Genomic DNA, 19,058 nt, shown 5'->3' on the forward strand with positions numbered 1-19,058 from the left:
AGGCCAGGGGAGAAAACTCCATACAGAAAAAAATGTGTAAGAGGTAATAACATGACAGGAATACATTTATAAATACATAGGACAATAATGCAAAAAAAAAAAAATTGCATCAAAATGCAGTTACATTTACAAAATACATAGCTCCACAATATGAGCACCTTCCAATAACTGCAGACTAGATAGGTACGAAGTACCATTTAACAGTTAGATTTACTAATTCTTAAAGTTATGTAATGAACAGAGTTATGGATAGAGTTTATGGAGTTAGAAGAATCAGTTTGGTAGGTTGCTACTAGTCATTTGTAAGAAAAGGCAACAGAGGACTGCAAGGAATGATTTGAACTTGAATTGTAAGTGTGGAAGAGGTTTGAAAGAGTTTGGATTGCAGTAAGAAGGTAGGCAGTCAAGGATTCCTGGATGGTTTTAATGATAAATGTAGTCAAGAGGTTGGAGCAGTGCTGGGAGGATAAGGACAGAGGGGATATAAAGTTAAGCAGGGGAAGTGCAGGAGCAGAGCCAGTTTTTGCTGAGGTGGTCGCGAAGGAGTAGTTTAAATTTTTGTGTATTGATGTGTTCAGAATTTGTTGGAGGATGATGTTCCAGATTTTGGATATTTTCTGTGAGTATAGAGATTCTCAGGAGGTCTTATTGGCTTTTGAGACTTTTAGTAAAAGTTTCTCAGAGGATCTTAGTGTTCGGGTGTTACTACAGGGCTGTAATAGATTGTGGAGTGCTGGGCAAAGGTTGAAATATAATAGAGTAAGTCAAGGCTAGTTGGTTAATGTTGAGAAGGTTAGGTAGTTTGAGCTAGTTAAGTTCCTGTAGAGCTGTGCAGTGATGAGATCTATTGGTAAGATTATTGGCAAATTTGGCTATTTTATCATAGCAGACCTCCAGTTTGGTTAAGTCAAATTTTCTAAGGTTTGTAAGGATGGGTGAGGCATATAGTAGAGTAGATAGGATGGGTGATGCATATAGTAGAATAGATAGGAGATATCACAAGGTAGCATTTGTTTATTCTGCCAAAAATGCACAGCAATCTGAAATTACTTAGTCAGTGATTATATTTAAAAGGAACACATTGACTCATCAAGCCAAGAGAACTAAGTATTTATCTGGATCAGGACTTGATTAACAAATTTAAGCAAAGTTCTGTTACATTCAGGAAAAGCCTATCTTTTTAGTGAGATCATAGAATTGGGGCATTAAGAAGGTCCCCCTTCCTCTGAGATGTATGACTTCAGAGTTAGTGCATTTAAATGTGTGCTGGTATAGGGTTGCAGGAAGGTTTGCCCCACCCTTGCCAAAATGCATGTTTTTTTTTTTTTGAGGGGGTGACCTCTATTCTTGACGTATTTTATTTAAATGTAGACTAAATTATGCAGTTGAGTTTCCCACATTTGGGGAAATCACAGGGGTCAACCCAACCATAGTGTGCAGTGGAGGAGCCTCTCTCTGGGGAAACCATTTTCTTAATCACGGTATTCCTCCTGCCAGGAAAGTATGACTTAAAAGTATTCTCATAAGGCGAACTCCCATTTAGGTATTAGTAATGTCATTAATATACCATTTTCTTGATCACGGTATTCCTCCTGCCAGGAAAGTATGACTTAAAAGTATTCTCATAAGGCAAATTCCCATTTAGGTATTAGTAATGTCATTAATATACCATTTTCTTTTCTTTTTCCCTGTCAAGGACTAACTAAGTGCTCCGCATTATAATTGGCCTCCTTCTCTACAAAGTACAACTCAGGACTGGAGATATTACTTCCAATTTGAAAAACAGCTTGCAATACTATAAGCAAACTATTGTCTTTCAGCTTTTAGGGGTTTTTAGTTAGGGGTCGCCACCATGGAACTCCGGTCTGTTAATGATCGGCAGTAGATTTTCACGAACGCCAAGGTGCCAGCGTGACATTCAGTCTTCAACAAAGGCACGCCCATTTACGCATGTCTTTCAAATGCCCACCCAACCACGGGGAGAACATGCAGACTCCACACAGAAGGCACTCCCCGCACTCTAGCTGAGAATCAAACGGGAGAACCTCTTGCTGTGAGGCAACAACGCTACCACTGTACCACCGTGGATGATACCTATAAGCAAACTATTATTTCATATAATTTACATTTTAATTCTATCATTACACTACCCAATATTTTTTTCACAGTGATGTCTACCTCCAGTTCTCCCTTAGACTGATTTTTTGATCTCACCTGATATAATTTCACATGACAATTTAGTTTTGGATTAGTTATACATACAGCATTAAAATTACTCTCATTTGTGTCTCATACAAGGAATAACACAAATCAAGCTCACAAACTCAGACTAAAATTAGTAATACTGAGGAATGTGCACTTGGAGTACTTTGCAATCAAGCATGTGATTATTATTTCTGAAAAATATATCAAGGATGAGTTACAATGTGCACTGAAAATTACTACCAGCAGCAAATGTGTCACAAAGCAACTGTATGCATATAAACATGCAAAAAGGTGTCACAGTCTCACAGCGATTAATGTTGATTGCTCCTCCAGTTAGGTTCTACACTGTATATATATATATATATATATATATATATATATATATATATATATATATATATATATATGGATTCACTTTATATCCTTGAAATACTGAAATATCGAAATTCAGTATTTTGAGGCTATAAAGTCGAAATCTGAAAACAACAAAAACTCAGAAGCATGAAATTCAAAATCTTGCACACTGGAGATTTTGAATTACCACTTCTACTCCATACACAAACCTTCCTCCCCACACACACAAATACAAGCTCTCTACCACATAAAAATATACATTTATATATATATATATATATATATATATATATATATATATATATATATAGATCTATCTGATTTAACTGAAAGCTTCAAACACAGACAACGAGAACACCGACACAGGAAGATCGACAATGGAGAAGACTGACAATTGAGAATCCCGACACTGAGAACACCGACATGTTAAGGTAAGTGTGCAATAGGGACGGACGTTAGGGTCAGGGTGTGGGTAAGGTAAGTGTGTGATAGTGACAGACATTAGGGTAGGGTGCGGGTCAGGTAAATGTGCGATAGTGATGGACTTTAGGTTTAGGTGCAGGTTAAGTGAGTTAGGGTTAGGGTGCAGGTAAGGTAAGTGTGCGATAGTGATGGAATTGAGGGTTAGGGGTGGATTAAGTGAGTTAGGGTTAGGATGCGGGTAAGGTAAGTGTGCAATAGTGACAGAGTTAAGGGTTAGGGGCAGATTAAGCGAGTTAGGGTTAGGGTGCGGGTAAGGTAAGTGTGTAATAGTGATGGACCTTAGGGTTAGGGTTTGGGTTAAGGTTAGTGCATAGATAGTTGTGTATGTAAGGTTTAGTGTAGGTTTGTAAGGTTTTTGGTGTGCTTGCATTGTGTGTGTGTGTTTTTCAGGAAAGGTATTTGTTTTGTTGATTGTTAGGCATGTGAAGTTTCGTGTTTTTGAACTTTCTTTTTTTTTCGGTTTTGTCATGTCGGTTATTTTGTTGTTGGTGTTTTGGCGTGTCGGTGTTATCAGGTAGACCTATATATATATATATATATATATATATATATATATATATATATTCTCCTTTTGTCTGGATAGCTTTTGCTAAGTAATCTGCTTTCTTCCCACATCCGAAAGATACTCTGTAGGTTAAATGGCATTTTGCCAACTTTTAGTAGGTGTGCGTGATATGCATAAATGAGTGATAACTGTGAGTGTGTGTGTGTGTGTGTGTGTGTGTGTGTGTGTGTGTGTGTGTGTGTGTGTGTGTGTGTGTGTGTGTGTGTGTCACAGAGAGAAAGTATGTTCAAATCTTGCAAGTGATTGGTATCCTATCCAGGAATGGTTTCTCTGCTTTGCATCCGATGAGTACTAAAATAGGTTCTAGTTCTATTGCAATATTAAATTGGAAAAAAACATGTAACCAGAGAGCATAATACTACAATGGAAAAATATGCAAAAGGAGTGAAAATATCGCTGCATGTTTGCAGTCACAGAATGATTATTGCCTATATTACAAAAACATTATTCATTTATCTAATTATATATGTATACATGCACCCTACCTTTAATGTTTGGCCAGCTTGTCTTCATCTTGTGTTTGGGTACATCAAATCTCACATATGCCCCACTGCTGGAGACATCAGCTTCATTCCCTGGAGAAGAGCAACCATGCGGTCCATTTTCCTAAAGACCAAAAACAAAAAGTAGCAGGGTTCTCCTAATCGTCTATATACAGCCAGAAAGAATACAAATTGTCATAAGGCTCCCTGACCAATCTTTAACTGTTAGCAGCAGAGGAAGCAGTCTGATCTCTACCAGACTTAGACGTAATTCACATAACATACATGTAAATGCTTATAGTCTGAGTAAAGAAGGCATCACATACATTCTTCTCAGATATGCCTGATTTTACTTCTTTACGTCTTTTTGTACTACCTTCTAATGGCTTGCAGATTCATTCTGATGCAATAAATCTTTGGCTGATAGGAGTCCAGTGGAATGCACAGCAGTATTATCTTGCTGACTAAGGTTGCACCACAGGGAAAGGTTTGACAGGTGTGCACTTGGGGGGAAGAAAATATTAACACAACTTACTTTTTGTGATTCCAATGATTTGAGATGAGGTGCAACTGTTACCGTGATACTGTCTTTTTTTAGAACAAGAGTACAAATACATATTGCTGAAAAACAATTACTCTTACCTTTTAAGTATTTGAAAATGTGATAGTTTTTTAACACAGGAATAATTCATGTTGTGTAAGGTACTACACATAAGTAAACATTCACCAAATTAAACAAAATTAAACTTTTAATTTTGTCAGTTTTAGCAATAACCCCAGCCAAAACTTTTTAGTAGCACAGTTATTGCACAAATATACTTCAGTGGCTCTTTCATAGTTAAAATTCAAAAACTAAATTTTTGTAGAATTCCGTAAGGATGCCAATATACTTTATGAGCTGATACTGTCTGTACAATAAATTGAAATTTTAAGTCCAAAGTTACAAAACTTGGTGAAGTGTATAAGCTAAAGCCCATCAAAGAAATGCAGACTCACATATTTGGAAATGCACAAAATACTTTGACTAGACTATCACTTAGTTATCTTAGGGACCCCACACTTGTGCCAAGGCACTCTTATTTTGAAATTCTTCCATTTCAGGTATTATCACATTCACTATTTAGAATTACATTTGAGGACATTACTTATATGATGTCAGTGGTATAATTAAAGAGTGGTTCCCATAGTGAGATAGTGGCCAAGTAGATTGCACATTAAACATTTGGGTGTATAACACTGACCACATATAGCAAAAAGTTGCCATATTAAATGCATTATCATAACTTTTTCAACTCTCATTAATTATGGATTCATGTTTCATAATTCCTGTCATAGAAACATAACATAAAAACTGTGAAAGTTATGCTGTGCAGTACAGTCTGTAAGAGTAACTTCAAACAGCTTTTAAAAGAAAACTTTTAGGGGAAAAAGTAAGACAAATTTGTTTAATAGGGTTCTGTGTATGCCAGGTTGAAAATCGGGGATCCGTGTTTCATGAAATGGGAAAGTTATGTAAGTTAGGACTGTTTGTTAAAAGGTACATAGAACATGATTTGAAGATGATCAAACCAGAAATCTTGATTTTAGCCTAAAGAGTACATGTGTGTGTCTTAATATGAGAACAAAATGCTTCTGTTCTTCAGAGTTATAAAATGAATGGAAGTTGCTGGTGGAGTCCCACAGTGGAAGTGTTATATATGGTTATATAGCATTAAGGCTAATGAGCTGGCTATAGTGATTTCCATGTCAAGTGGCACACAGTACATCTAGAGAGCTGTTAGTAGGAATATAGGCATTATGGGGGTATGCCACATCTACTGTGTTTATGTGCTATATATTAATGCACTTGACATCTGATTGTGTCAAGTGGAGAAACAAATGCCTGAAATAAAAAAATAATACATTTGCATGAGTGAAGACATATATTTTCTTTGAAAAGTATTTGTGTTTGAAAATATAGAAGTACAATTCTCATCAAAAATAGATCTAAGCCACACCCCCAGGACTCTTTTACTAGGAGGAAACTGTACTTAAACCTAGAAGCTTATGATCCAAAAATGTAATTCTTTTCTCACCATAAGTTAACTAACTGAAACTTCTGAAATGGGAGTAACTGAAAAGCCTAAACAGATACAATATGTTGCATTCTTGCATGTTGCTGAGGAAGATGTCATAAAGTTTTTTAACTAAATTTTTCTTGAAGAGAAGATGTACAAATTAGTAGCACTTAAGAGAAAAATCAGTATTTAACTTTAGAGCAGAAAGAATATGCCATGTATTAGATATTTGTTTTTTTATAACAGCACAAGGCCCTACATAGTCTGCAGATACTGATATTACCGAGCAATAGAATAGAATAGAATAGAATAGAATAGAATAGAATAGAATAGAATAGAATAGAACAGAATAGAATAGAATAGAGTAAATTTGTTAATTCGCATGATTATTTAATAAGGCATAATAAATGATAAATGATTGGTGGGGTTTTAATTAAAAGTAACTTTATCTAAAGTTATAGATGTGCACATAAGCAAAATTGCTTTCACTTAGTTAAAAGGAAAAGGATGTGTATAACATCAATTATGCATCAAATAATAAGGCATAAATGAGAACAAAGTAGAACAGATTATGAAGGTAATGGATATGAAAAACTACTTCTTGGAGATCCAAGATACAGGCCATACTGCTTACATCAGGTTTGCTTGTAGTAAGCTGACTATAACCATGACAGCAATTAATGCCCTCTGTTGAATTAATCTTGCAGAATCTGTATTAGTAAATAACATGTCTATATGATGTGTGAAATATAAAAACAAGTATATTGAAAAGAGTTTGTCAATCACTAGCAAACATAACAAAAGAACTGTTTTGGGTGCTATAGCAATGGAAAGACATGAGTACTGAATGTGCAGTAAGGCATTCTGCCTCATAGACATGAAGTACTTCATATGCATAATACATGATACATGATACATGAAGTATATTTTTTAACTGTTAAAAAAAGATATTATACATTGGCACGGGTCTATGACACAATATCAACATGCATGGATACACATGAGATCAGTGCTGGCACACCAAAAGTATACTTATGAAAATATAACAAGATCAAACCACATCAATCATAAAAGTTTGTAAGAGCAATATTTAAACATTGTCCCTATTTTTGGGCATTTGTTCCACTTTTATTCATGGCTTTCTCCAGATTTCTTGCTCTAAGAGGTTGAGAGGTATGAGCCAGTCAAGTGAAGTTGATTGGTGTCAGGGTGTATCAAATACTCTTGTTTTTATGTCAGTAGATCCAGTCTGTCAGGAAGCTTGTGGTAATTGCCTCTTGTCATTTCCAAAAGAAGGGAGAACCATGGGTGCTTGGGCCAGAAGGGAGTCACAACAATGATCTTGGGGGATTCCTTCTAAAACTTCAGAAGTACCCTGGATATTAGTGGAAAGGAAGGGAAATCATATAGGAAAGTTCCTGCCCAAGAAAAAGTAAAAACATCTGTCTTCTAGGCCTTCTTTCCTGGACTTCTCTAGCACAAAATCTTGCTAGCTGATTGTTCAGAGAGGAGCCAAAGAGGTCTACTTGAGGAACTCCCCACAGATGGATCAAATCTTGAAAAACTCCCATCATCTAGTTTCCACTCTTGAGGGTCTGCCCTTGTCCTGTTCAGCTTGTCTGCCCAATAATTATGCTGTGATGGAATGTAGGATGCCTATAGAGTAAGATTGTGCTGTGAGGCTATATCCCAAACCAACATGGCTAGCCATCATAGGGAGTACAACCTGGTTCTCCCTTGCTTGTTGATGTACCACATGACTGTGGTATTGTCTGTAACAACTTGAAGAGGTCTCACGGACCAAAGATGATTAAGAGAGTTGAGTTCCTTTATCGGGGCAAGCATCTCTTTTACACTTAATGTGATTCTGTCTGTCTTTAGTGTCCCACACACTTTGTACTTTCATCCCTCTCAAAGCAAAATCTGAAGTGTCTGTGGTGACTGACTGCTTTGGAAAATGGGATGAGAAGGGGAGACCTGGATTTAGGGGTATGTGTTTTTGCCACTAAGTTATTTCACTTGTGACAAACCCCAGCATTGTGATTTTTAATACGACAAAGGGTGTTGGTGTTGGGACCAAAGAGAATTCAGATGTAACTGTATCTTAATCATGTGGAATCCTGCCAAGGTATCACGAGAACATTAAAAGCCAAGAAACCCAAAATCTTGATGTATTCCCTCACACTGACCAAAGTCTGTGTGAAAAAAGAAATAAAATAGATATAGATACAGATTTATTTTTTTCCTGTGTAAGAAAGGCTCTTTGAACTGCAGTGTCTAGCTGACATCCTAAAACACATTCTTGCAAGAGGAAGTCAAGAAAGACTTTTGAATGTTCTCTTGGAATCCAAGCTTGTGTAAGAGATCTCTCATCCAAGAGAGAGAGATTCTTGACACTTTGAAAAATACTCTGCAACATAAGAAAGTTGTTTAAATATGGAAAAAATGTAGATACCCTGTAGCCTGCGATGAGCTATAACTGGAGCTAGACACTTTCAGAACACTCTTGGTGCAATGGATAGTCCAAAGGATAAGGCACAGCACTGGCAGTGTGATCCGGGCACACAGACCTTAAGAAACACCTGAAATCTAGATGAATAATGGTGTGTTGATAAGTATCTTTTAAATCTAATGTTACCAGGAAACTTAAATAAGGAAGAAGAGAGAGCAGGTTGTAAAATGAAAGCATTTTGAACTTGGCCACTATCAGAAATTGGTTTAGGAAAGAAAGATCCAGAACTGGAGTCCAATCTTCTTTTTTCTTTGGCACTAAAAGCATCCTTGAATAATAAAATCCATTTCCCACCTGTGAAGGGGGAACTGGTTCTATAATTCCCTGGAACGGCATGTGATGAAAGAATGGTGGAAATAAAAGAATCTGGTCTGGACGATGAGGAATTATTCCATGGAAAGGAATTTCCTCCCATTGCCATCTGCAACCTTGACTAATCTTCATAAACCATTTGTCTGAAACTATCTGTTGCCAAATAGAAAAGTGAAGATTCAGACTTTCTGGAAAGCAAAATGGGGTACCAGGGTTGGAAGTGGGAACAAAGTCTCTTAAATACTCATTCTGATTTAGTGCACTATCCTTGGTTTTGGGAGTTCACAGAAACACTGTTACCTTGCTGGGCAGATAAAAAACTTACAGTTTATTTATATATTTATTTATTTATTTCACATTTGTTAACCGGGTTAGTTCAAATGAGTTTGAAAACAAACCCATTTTCAGTGGAAACCTGAGGGGAAAAGCCCCAGCAAACATAAGTAAAGATAAAGAGACAATATACAAATATTAAATAACAATCACAATACAAAATAATTGTAAAAAAGAAAAGGTTATCAACTATTTGCATTGCATTGATAGTAAGCAACCCATTTTCAGTGGAGACCCAAGGGGAAGGAGTCCCAGCAAACATAAGCAAAGGTAAACATACAGGACAAAAATGATTAAAAACAACAATGCAAATACGAAATTAATTATAAAGAGAAAAACAAAAGAAAAAAATATGAACTTTAAGGATTGCACTGATAGCAGTGGTCAAATTGTACTACATATGAGAGTAACAACAAAAAGATAATCGTTCTAAAGAAGGACAATGTATAGACATTGATAGGAAGTGGAGAGAAAAGATAAACAGTGTGGAGAATGGAAGGGGGAGAGAAAGGAGGGGCTATAGTAGGGCTATAGTAGTAGAGATGAGGGTTAAGCAGAAGTTACTAACAGAGAAAGTTAGGAGATGCAACAAGTTATACAGTAGGTCAGACTAAGACGGCATGTGATCAAGGCAATGGCATACTTTCAAGTTTAGTAGGTGGAATAAATAAAAATAAATAAATAACTGAAACTATTTTTTTCTGTGGAGTAATTGTGTTTTTTTTTTACTTTGTTGGTCTGGATAGGTTCATACCAACCTCAGACTCGTAAACCAGGAGCTCCATCATGTCTCTGTTTATATAATCTAGGGAGGAACATTTCAAGTCATTTATACCAACATGCACATGGAAGCATGGCTTTGCACTTTTTAACTGTCTCTGGAGCCAGCCTCATTGAAACGGGCATTCTGAAACAATGTAGCAATTGCCTCATGTTTACTGACAACCACCTACAACTTAAACCAGTGGCCACAATGTGTTAGAGATGTAGTTATACAATGTTATTGGAGGCAAAGCTCTCACAAGAAGCAACAACAAATAACAAGCAGGTTATCACACGACACCAAACTAAAGCATATACAGTTCAAACCCAACACTTAGTCCTACATATGCTGAGGGTCTTACAAAGTAACTTATCTAAACCAGAAAGCCCTCCTAAAAGTAACCTAAGAAACAGATACCCTCAGCTATCTTACAAACACACAACACAGAGAGCATCTATCATGAAACATACATCTAAGAGTCACATTGACTCAGTTTAAACTCCCATAAGGCAAACTTCAACACAATCCAGTAACTCCCATAAGGCAAACCTCCATGCACTCCAATATCCTAGTCATAGGTGACTCCATTGTGAGACACACTGATGCACCTCTGACCAATCAGTGCAAAGAGGGGGTCACAGTCAGTTGCTAATCATGCACCAGGATTTGCCACATGATGCAAGAGCTCAAGTCCTTGTACCACAAGTACACACAGGACAGAGTCATAATGAATGTGGGTGTAAATGACTTGAGATGTACCTCACAGGATAATATGAAGAGAAACATGATGGAAATCCAGGTAGAAGAGTCTGAGGCTGGTATGAACCTAGCCTGAGCAATGTTCTACCATCACCAGGAATAAAGCCATAATGTGACAAAAGGCTTAGCCGCTGTTGTCATTCAAAGGGGGTACAATATATATCATTCTGGGAGAAGATGGTAGACAGTCTTAACTGCATTTCCAGGGATGGCCTGGACCTCTCCATCAAAGCTTTCATACATTGGATAAGATCTTATCCACTTCATAGCCTGCAATGAGATAAACTTAAGCTAGGCACTTTGTTAACACTTTTGGCACAGTGGCTAATCCAAAGAGTAAGGCAGAGAGCTGATAACGTGATCCAGATACACAGAACCTTAAGAAATGGCAGAAGTCTGGATGAAATCATGTGATGATAAGGATCTTTTAAGTCTAGTGTTACCGGGAATCTTAAATGAGTTAAAAGTAGTAACAGGCTGTGAAGTGAAAGCATTTTGAACGTGGGCACTAATACAAACAGGTATAGAAAGATCCAAAACTGGTCTCCAAGCATCTTCTTTCTTATGCACTAAAACATCCTTGAATAAAACCCCTTTCCCAGCCTTGGAATGAGGAGCTGGTTCTGCCACTCCCTAGTGCAGCATGTGCTGAAGGACAAGGGGGAAATAAAGGAGTTTGATCTGGTACATAAGGAATACCCTCCAGGAAAGGAGGGATGTCCTCCTACTGCTATTTGTAACCTCGATGAATGATCTTCAGAACCCATTTGCCTGAAACTGCCAGTTGCAAAAGTGAAAAGTAGAGAGTCAAACTTTCTAGAAGAGGGAAAGGGCCTGCCAGGGTGGGAGGAGGGAATATCGTCATTCTGACTTGTTACACTGCCCTTCATTTTTGTGGGGTTCCTGAATTCGTTTTGGAACCTCCTTGCCATTTCTTCTTAAGTGTCTGTTTACTAGCATTTTGTTGAGACCGTTTATTTTGTTTTGTTTTTTTTTTGGCCAAAATTGGGTGAGGAGGTTAGAGAATCCCTTAGAAAATTTGGAAAATGAGGGCTGAAAAATCTTAGAGATACTATTTATCGGCTTATCCCTTTCATCACACTTTTTAATGACCTCTGCAGCAGAAAAAAACAAATACTAAATTTCTATCCTAAGGAGAATTTTCAAATCTCATTTTTCACATAATCTGGAAGGTTCTGAGAATACAGACAGACAAACATCCTCAAAACAATAAAAGTGGCCATAGCCCTGGAAGAAGTACCATCTGAGTCATACACACACTGTAAAAATGAGTACTATGGAAGAAACTAAATTATTCAAAGCAGATTTTCCTTACAAGAAGAAACTGCAGATAAAACATTCCTCATGCTTTCACAATTAGTCAGAATATACTTTAACATATGAGCCTGACAATTCAAATTTCTGAAAATCAGAGTTGCAGAAGCATACACTTTTTCCCATACGTATTAATAATCTCGCCATACTTGTCAGAAAGAGTAGAAATGAAATTAACTAAATGTTTAGCAGCGATAGAATTAACTAAACCTATAACTGCTGGGTCAGGTTTGTGAAGACAGTGTAAAAACGTAAAACAATGGAATAACTTTATACATTCTATCTGCCTTTTAGGGGCATCAGACTATCAGGAAAATTGCAGGCAGTGGCATACACATCCTGCAATGCTAATAGAAATGGAGGAATTTATTTATTTATTGACATTTGTTGATTTGTTGATCAGGAAAGTCCGACTGGGTCAGGAGCCCATTTTCAGCGGAGGCTCGGAAAAAGATCCACATAAAGTAAAGACATTTTGACAATTTGCAGTTGTGTGCTCACATCACATTCTATTACACAAAACACAGTTTAAGTTTAATATCTTATTGCATGTGGTTATAGATGCAGTAAAGCTTAATATGCAAACAGAGTAGCAGTTTACAGTCAAGTCTGTCTAGGATATGAGGGAGAACTATATATTTGAAAGAAGGTAAGTTATTGTAGGTATAAGTTGTAGTTAGTTTTGAAGGACTTGAGACAGTGAAGGTTTACGTGTAGGATTACTTAGACAGGGGGAGTGTAATAGTTAAGGATAGTAGTATAGAGAGACAGATGTTAACAGGATAGGTATAGGAGTATAAGGATATTTAGTTTGAGATGTAGGGTTTGGAAGAGAGGAGAAGTAGGAAGATACTAGGTAGTGAGTTAGGGGAAAAGAGTGGGAGATAAGGGTGGTGAGGAGATGGCAGAAAAGAGGGAAAACAGGAAGTATACATTTTAAAGTTAAGAGATCGACGTAGAGTATGTTACTCTTTGAGAGAGGAGCAAGGACAGGCATGAGTGTTAAGAAAGTGATTTTTTAGAGTGAGGTTGAAGGTCATAATAGAATCTAAGATACTGACATTGGAGGGCAGGGTATTCCATTGTCTTGCAATAGTAAAAGAGTAGAGGATTTGACCAGCTCTTTTGTTAGGTTTATTTACTTCTAAAAGCTGTTTATTAGTGGAACTGAGATTTTTGGATAGGTTATGCAGCTGTAGGATAGGTTATAATGCTGGACAACTGGCAGGTTCTCGACAATCCTCCTAAAACAGTTCATAGTATTTTCTAAGGGGCTGAGAACTCTGGCACATTTTGGAAATAGCCTAAGAGAAAGAGAAACCCTAACAGGGACAATCAGAAACTGCGCTCTCCCTTGAGGCTAAATGAAAAATCTGTGGAGAATACCCTATATCTGTCCCTTCATCCTCCTGTCCAGATTCAGAATCTTGAATCACTTCAGGAAAAGAGGTATCCCCTTTCTTCTACCAGGAAACCACCTTATAAGAAGTTTCAACAGACTGAATTAAACCGTGAGCTAGACTCAGTAAACTATTCCTGCCTAAGGCAGTTTGAGGAGAAGTAGATACATGCTTAGTTTTCTGTTTGTTTTGACAGAAAAATGGGGAGAACATTGTTATTAATGGCAGCAGCTTCCCCAGGGATGAGAACAACATTCCCAAACAGGGAAGCTTCCCTGTTCCCTCTCCCAGGAGTAACAGGAATGGCTCTTCTTTGCCCACTGAGGGGACCCCAATAGCCACAGATGATTTGGCTCACCCCATTCCATAGTGGCTGTAGGTGCTACACCGGAAGAATTCAGGGAAAAAGTTGAGTAGTTTGAGTGACAAGCTATCACCACAGCAGAATCACCCACCTGTGTCTGAGGAAAATTGCTATGCTGCTGTGGTGGCAAAGTTTTGTAGCTGGTAGGACAGACTATGGGACCAGTAGTTTGTTCCATGGTCAAGCTAAAAATGGTGCCTGTTTCCCAGAGAAAACAGGCAGCGAGAGCCAGTAGAAATATAAAGTCTTTAAAAGTCACTGTTTCATGCAAAAACGCAGTAAAAAGTACTTGAAAATACTATGTCAGCCCAAAAAGTAAAATAACCAGAATTTCTCCACAGGAAAAAAAATGTTTTCAATTACTTTAAGTAACTTTTAAATTGACTGGAAAAAAGTGCATTCCCATTTAAAAGTTCAGTTAAGTCTAATGACAGTCTGTTAAAACCTAAATTACTAGCTTTTAAACAGAAAAGTACAATAAAACAACAATTTTAAAGTGGAATGGTTTTCTCCACAGGGAACTTATTTGCCCAGCAAAGGAACAGCACAAACTGACTGTCAATCTTTGCAAGCCTGCAGAGGAGTGCTCTCTTCAATGACACGAAAGCTTTGGGGGGATTGGCACCCAAACCTGTCTTTTTTGTCAGCTCAGCTCAAGTTGATTGTTGGTTTGGGTGCATGGAAGGTGCCCTGAAGCTTTGGAAGGTGGCCTGCGTTATATCCTTGGCAGGATATAACTTGTATAGCTAAGGCTACTGCAGCAGTGATCGAGATAATGTACCTTATAAATGTGATTTGCATTTTTGGCAAAATTTACTGTTTTCGGAAGTATTTGCTGTGTATTACTTTGGTAGTTTTAATATGATATATGCATTTTCCTTGCATATCAGATTTAATGTGAGCTATATTGTGAACTTTTTAAAAACTTACAGGGGTTCCATGTGGAATAAGTGTCTATTACCGATGCATAACATTGTTCTAAGTGCCAAACACTGTGTTTCTCAATGCATGCCGATGTATACATTATGCAGGATAGCACATGTATCACTCTGTTCCGGTGTTTGCTTATGTAACATACATTATGTTATTTTGGACCGGCATGGTACACAATTATACTCAGTAGTGCATAAGATGTCAACATGATACAAAAAGCCACCAGATAGAGACTAGTAGAAGACCTATACTTCTTGGCAGTACAAATAGCATATGTGCAAAACACAATCACTTACATTTCAAACAAAGCCATCACTGCACAATTCATAGTTATTCTAAGGAGGACCAGAGTAGGCATGTACACTAACTGACTGTTGTATACCAGATGGATGTATAAAAACAGTGAAATAAACACAGAAGTAGAATGGGGCACTTTTACAAACCATGTATCTTTAAAACTGGGCACAGGAAGTACAGGGCAATACTGCCAAATGTTCAAACACATATAAAAGGTAAGAAGGATGTGAACTGCTATAGACACGAACCCAGTGCCACATATGTAGTGGGAAGTACCACAGACTGCAAGGGTGGAAGTAGTGGTGTACATCTCCTGTAGAGATCCAGGAAAATAACAAAGAAATAACCCTATAGTGTAAGGGCAGGGCACATCACATGACAACATGTGCAATGGAGGGGATGCCATGCAAAAATCAAAAACAACACAGCACAAACAGTCTCACCAGTGATCACTGTTGTTAAACAAATGAGTCTATTCACAATACGAATGTGCAGTATTGTACTCATGTATTGATGAAGTGAATGTTACTACTGCTTTGACCACCATACTAATGCAGACAGCATGGTAATTTCAGCCCTTTATGCCAGTAATGCTAGTGACCTGAACTCCATTACACACAGTGCCACAATCATACCCCAGAATACAAAGTTCTGTACCACTGTCATGGAATCTCCACTGCATCAACCCACAAACTGTACTACTATACCGTTGCAAAGGGAAAGTATCACTTCACATCTAGCAACCTTTACCTCTTAATAGCTAGCCAATATAGCATTTTTAGTGAGCTGCGATCATGTGTTGTGTGTGTGTGTTCTGGGTATGTTTGAGGGGGGGTAATGTGTAACCAGCTATGCAATGCAGCCCCCAATTCATCTATCTGCTTTCTGTTTGTCCTTTCCTTTTGTGGTAGAAAACTATGCAATCATAAAACAAGTATTATCATTTAATTGTCTATCATAACTGCTACTTGTGATCTCTGTGTGTGATCAGTGGTCTAGAAATGCTCCACAACAGCCATCACTTCTGCATTAAATGTACTGCATTATTCCAATTTTTTGCCTGTATCACACTACTGTTCCTCTGTGGCCACAACTCTCCCTACCCTGCAAATAATACTCATTGCAGAGGAATTCATGGATCATACCTCTCAACCTCTTAGTGCAAGACCTAGACTGGACAAAACCTAAAATAATAGTGGAGCAAAGGCCCAAAAATAGGAAAAGATTTTAAATATTGCTCTTATGATCTTAAAAATGTGCTAGAATAATAGGACTTGTGTTAGCATGCATTTTGTGAAAGATATGAAGTCTGAACCGCAAATGTATGTCATTATTTAGTGACTTCAGTCCTCAGTGATTGCCAGAACACCACATATTTTATAAAGAACTGACCAAAAATATGAGGCCAAAATCTGGACAGTCCACAAAAATCTGGACAGGTGAGAGGTATGCTCTGAATCCTGACATTTATAGGTGTAGAGATATTGATGTCCTCAGTATGTAATCCATGCTGGAAATGTTAAATTTAAATCAGCACTGCCACAGGTTGCAGCTGCTATGAGTTTTCCATTATTGTACATAAATTACATATAATATATGACAATGAGGCAGCACTGTGGTTCCATGTGCCCTCAGTTTTATAAAAAGTTTGACTTTGAATAAACATATATGAACTGAAAAAAATCAAAACCGGAACTTAGCTATAACACCATTAAAATGAAGTCTATAGAATTTTTTAAATCACATTCTTTTTCAACATATTACTATTATGAACTTAAAGTAACATACATTGGGACTGGGTTTCATAGATATATAAATGGTGCTGAACACACAGCTCAGCAGTGTTCTCTGCTCACTTGTGTCATACTGAACGCTATAGTAAGCAGGTAAGGCAAACTAGCTAAGCAGTGCTTGACCTGTGTAGGTGAGCAGAGCAACGTGTGGTGCTCAGAGGGAGGAACACCAAAATCAAACATACAAATTAGATGTGAATTGTGCTATAACAAGTAGCACAATTTAAGGTGGAATGGTGGAGAATGTCATAGTCAACGTCATAAAAATGCATTGTCCACAGTTGGGAATGGTAGCATAAATGCCCACCCATATCAGCATGAAGAGGTGAAAATGGGGATATAGGTCAGTAGAAAAGGACAGTATGCAGAGGAAAACACACAAAGAGAACCTAGAAGACAAATCAGAAGGTGGGTAGAGGCAGGAAGTGGAAGGCAAGTCAGGGGAAAACAGGGTACCAGAGGGAGAAGTGGAGGACAGTGTGCAGGGGGGGCACATGAACATAAAATAATACAGACAAATGGTGTAAAGGGATGAACAAATCCATATAAAGGTAGCAAATGGTGATAGACAGGTTTGGAACACATACAAACTAACACGCATGATATAGTATGAAGTGATGACACATGTTAGGGGACAGGGTGGGATGCTGGCTGACTGATGGCTATCATTCCAGCACAGAGGGCAACCAATATGGAGCCATTGCCAGATAGTGGTCTGAAAAGGCTGATATCATGGGCCTGTGAGAGGAATACCTGAAGACCAAAGCCTACTGGAGGAGTAAACATGAGATCCATTTCAGAAGGTATTCAGTTCTGTCCAGCTTCACTGCAGCTGCTGCTTGACAACTGCCTCCAGTTTACTTGATGCTGAGGTGTATCACCTCCAGCACAACCTCCTGCTCCACCTCCAGGACATACTCCTGAATGCTCCACCTACACCACACCTCCAGTTCAGCCTCTTTCTCCACCTCTAGCACAGCCTCCTGCCCATCTCCAGCACAGCATCCTGCTTCACCTCTAGCACAGCATCCTGCTCCACCTCTACCACAGCCTCCTGCCCCACCTCCATCACAGCCTCCTGCTCCACCTCTAGCATAGCCACTGTCCTTTCTCTCAATCAGCAGATTACCCTTTATATGTCAGTTACTTATTCTTCACAGTTTCCTAGTTCCTGCATTCAGTAATTCATCTCTAGCACAGCCTCCTGCCCCACCTCACCTGGGGCTTCATGCATGGTGGCCAATGTTAGTGTCTCATCCTCTGCTCCTCCTCCTCTTCCTGTTCATAGCCTGAATGGTACTTCACTTTAGGTTTATAACAGTCTTCTTCTTCTTTCAGCTTTTCCCGGTTAGGGGTCGCCACAGCGGATCACCTGTCCGCTCATGATTGGCAGTAGAGTTTTACAGTGTCGAGTTGCCAGCCCGGCACCCAACCTTCCACGGAAGGCACACACACGCATGCACTCACACCTAGGGCCAATTTAGAGTGTCCAATGCACCTACAGCATGTCGTTTGGATGTGAGAGGAAACCAGAGCACCCGGAGGAAACCCATGCAATCATAGGGAGGACATGCAGACTCCACACAGAAGCCATCCCAGCTAAGGATCGAACCGGAGAACCTCTTACTGTGAGGCAGCAATGCTAACCACTGCACCACCGTGGCCGCCATACTTTAGGTTTATAACAGTAATATCTGAAAAACAATACATATTAGGAATGTGTACAGACTTCATTCTAAGGGTGCAATAGTTCCTTAGAATGGTAAGGTTAGCATATATTAAAAAATGTAATTTGCACCCATAACACAGTAAGTTTATATCCATCAGCATGTACTTACCCTAGTGGGTTACTAATCTGCGCTGTCTCCTGTGGAAGCCCATACTGTTCATCATGTGCTCATCAGGTGCTTTAAGGTAAAGTCTTTCATCAATATAATGTTATAGGCTTTCTACTGGCTATAAACTGATTGTTCTCTGTAATAATTGACCTGAGGATGGGAAGGTCACTGTAGTAAATGTATTTCTAAATATTCCCTCATTGTTGTCTCCATTTACACTCAGTCACCATGTTCTTTCACAGTGCAGATATGTGTCATGTGTTAGTACATTTC

General features: G+C 38.4%; 1 protein-coding gene and 1 pseudogene across 4 annotated transcripts in view; both read right to left on the bottom strand.

Moving 5' to 3' along the window:
• Nucleotides 1–19,058, bottom strand: part of SLC29A4 (solute carrier family 29 member 4) — an 838,710-nt gene that overhangs the window by 149,125 nt on the left and 670,527 nt on the right. For all 4 annotated transcript variants that reach the window (XM_044089484.1, XM_044089483.1, XM_044089482.1 and 1 more), the window contains one exon: nt 4,093–4,213. In XM_044089484.1, coding sequence (XP_043945419.1) covers nt 4,093–4,213 — 121 coding nt within the window. The remainder of the gene's footprint in view (nt 1–4,092; nt 4,214–19,058) is intronic.
• On the bottom strand, nt 1,371–1,505 carry LOC122817409 (annotated as a pseudogene).

This window comes from Protopterus annectens, chromosome 12.part0 (genome assembly GCF_019279795.1).
Source record: "Protopterus annectens isolate FY-2018-M chromosome 12.part0, PAN1.0, whole genome shotgun sequence".
Lineage (NCBI taxonomy): Eukaryota > Metazoa > Chordata > Ceratodontiformes > Protopteridae > Protopterus > Protopterus annectens.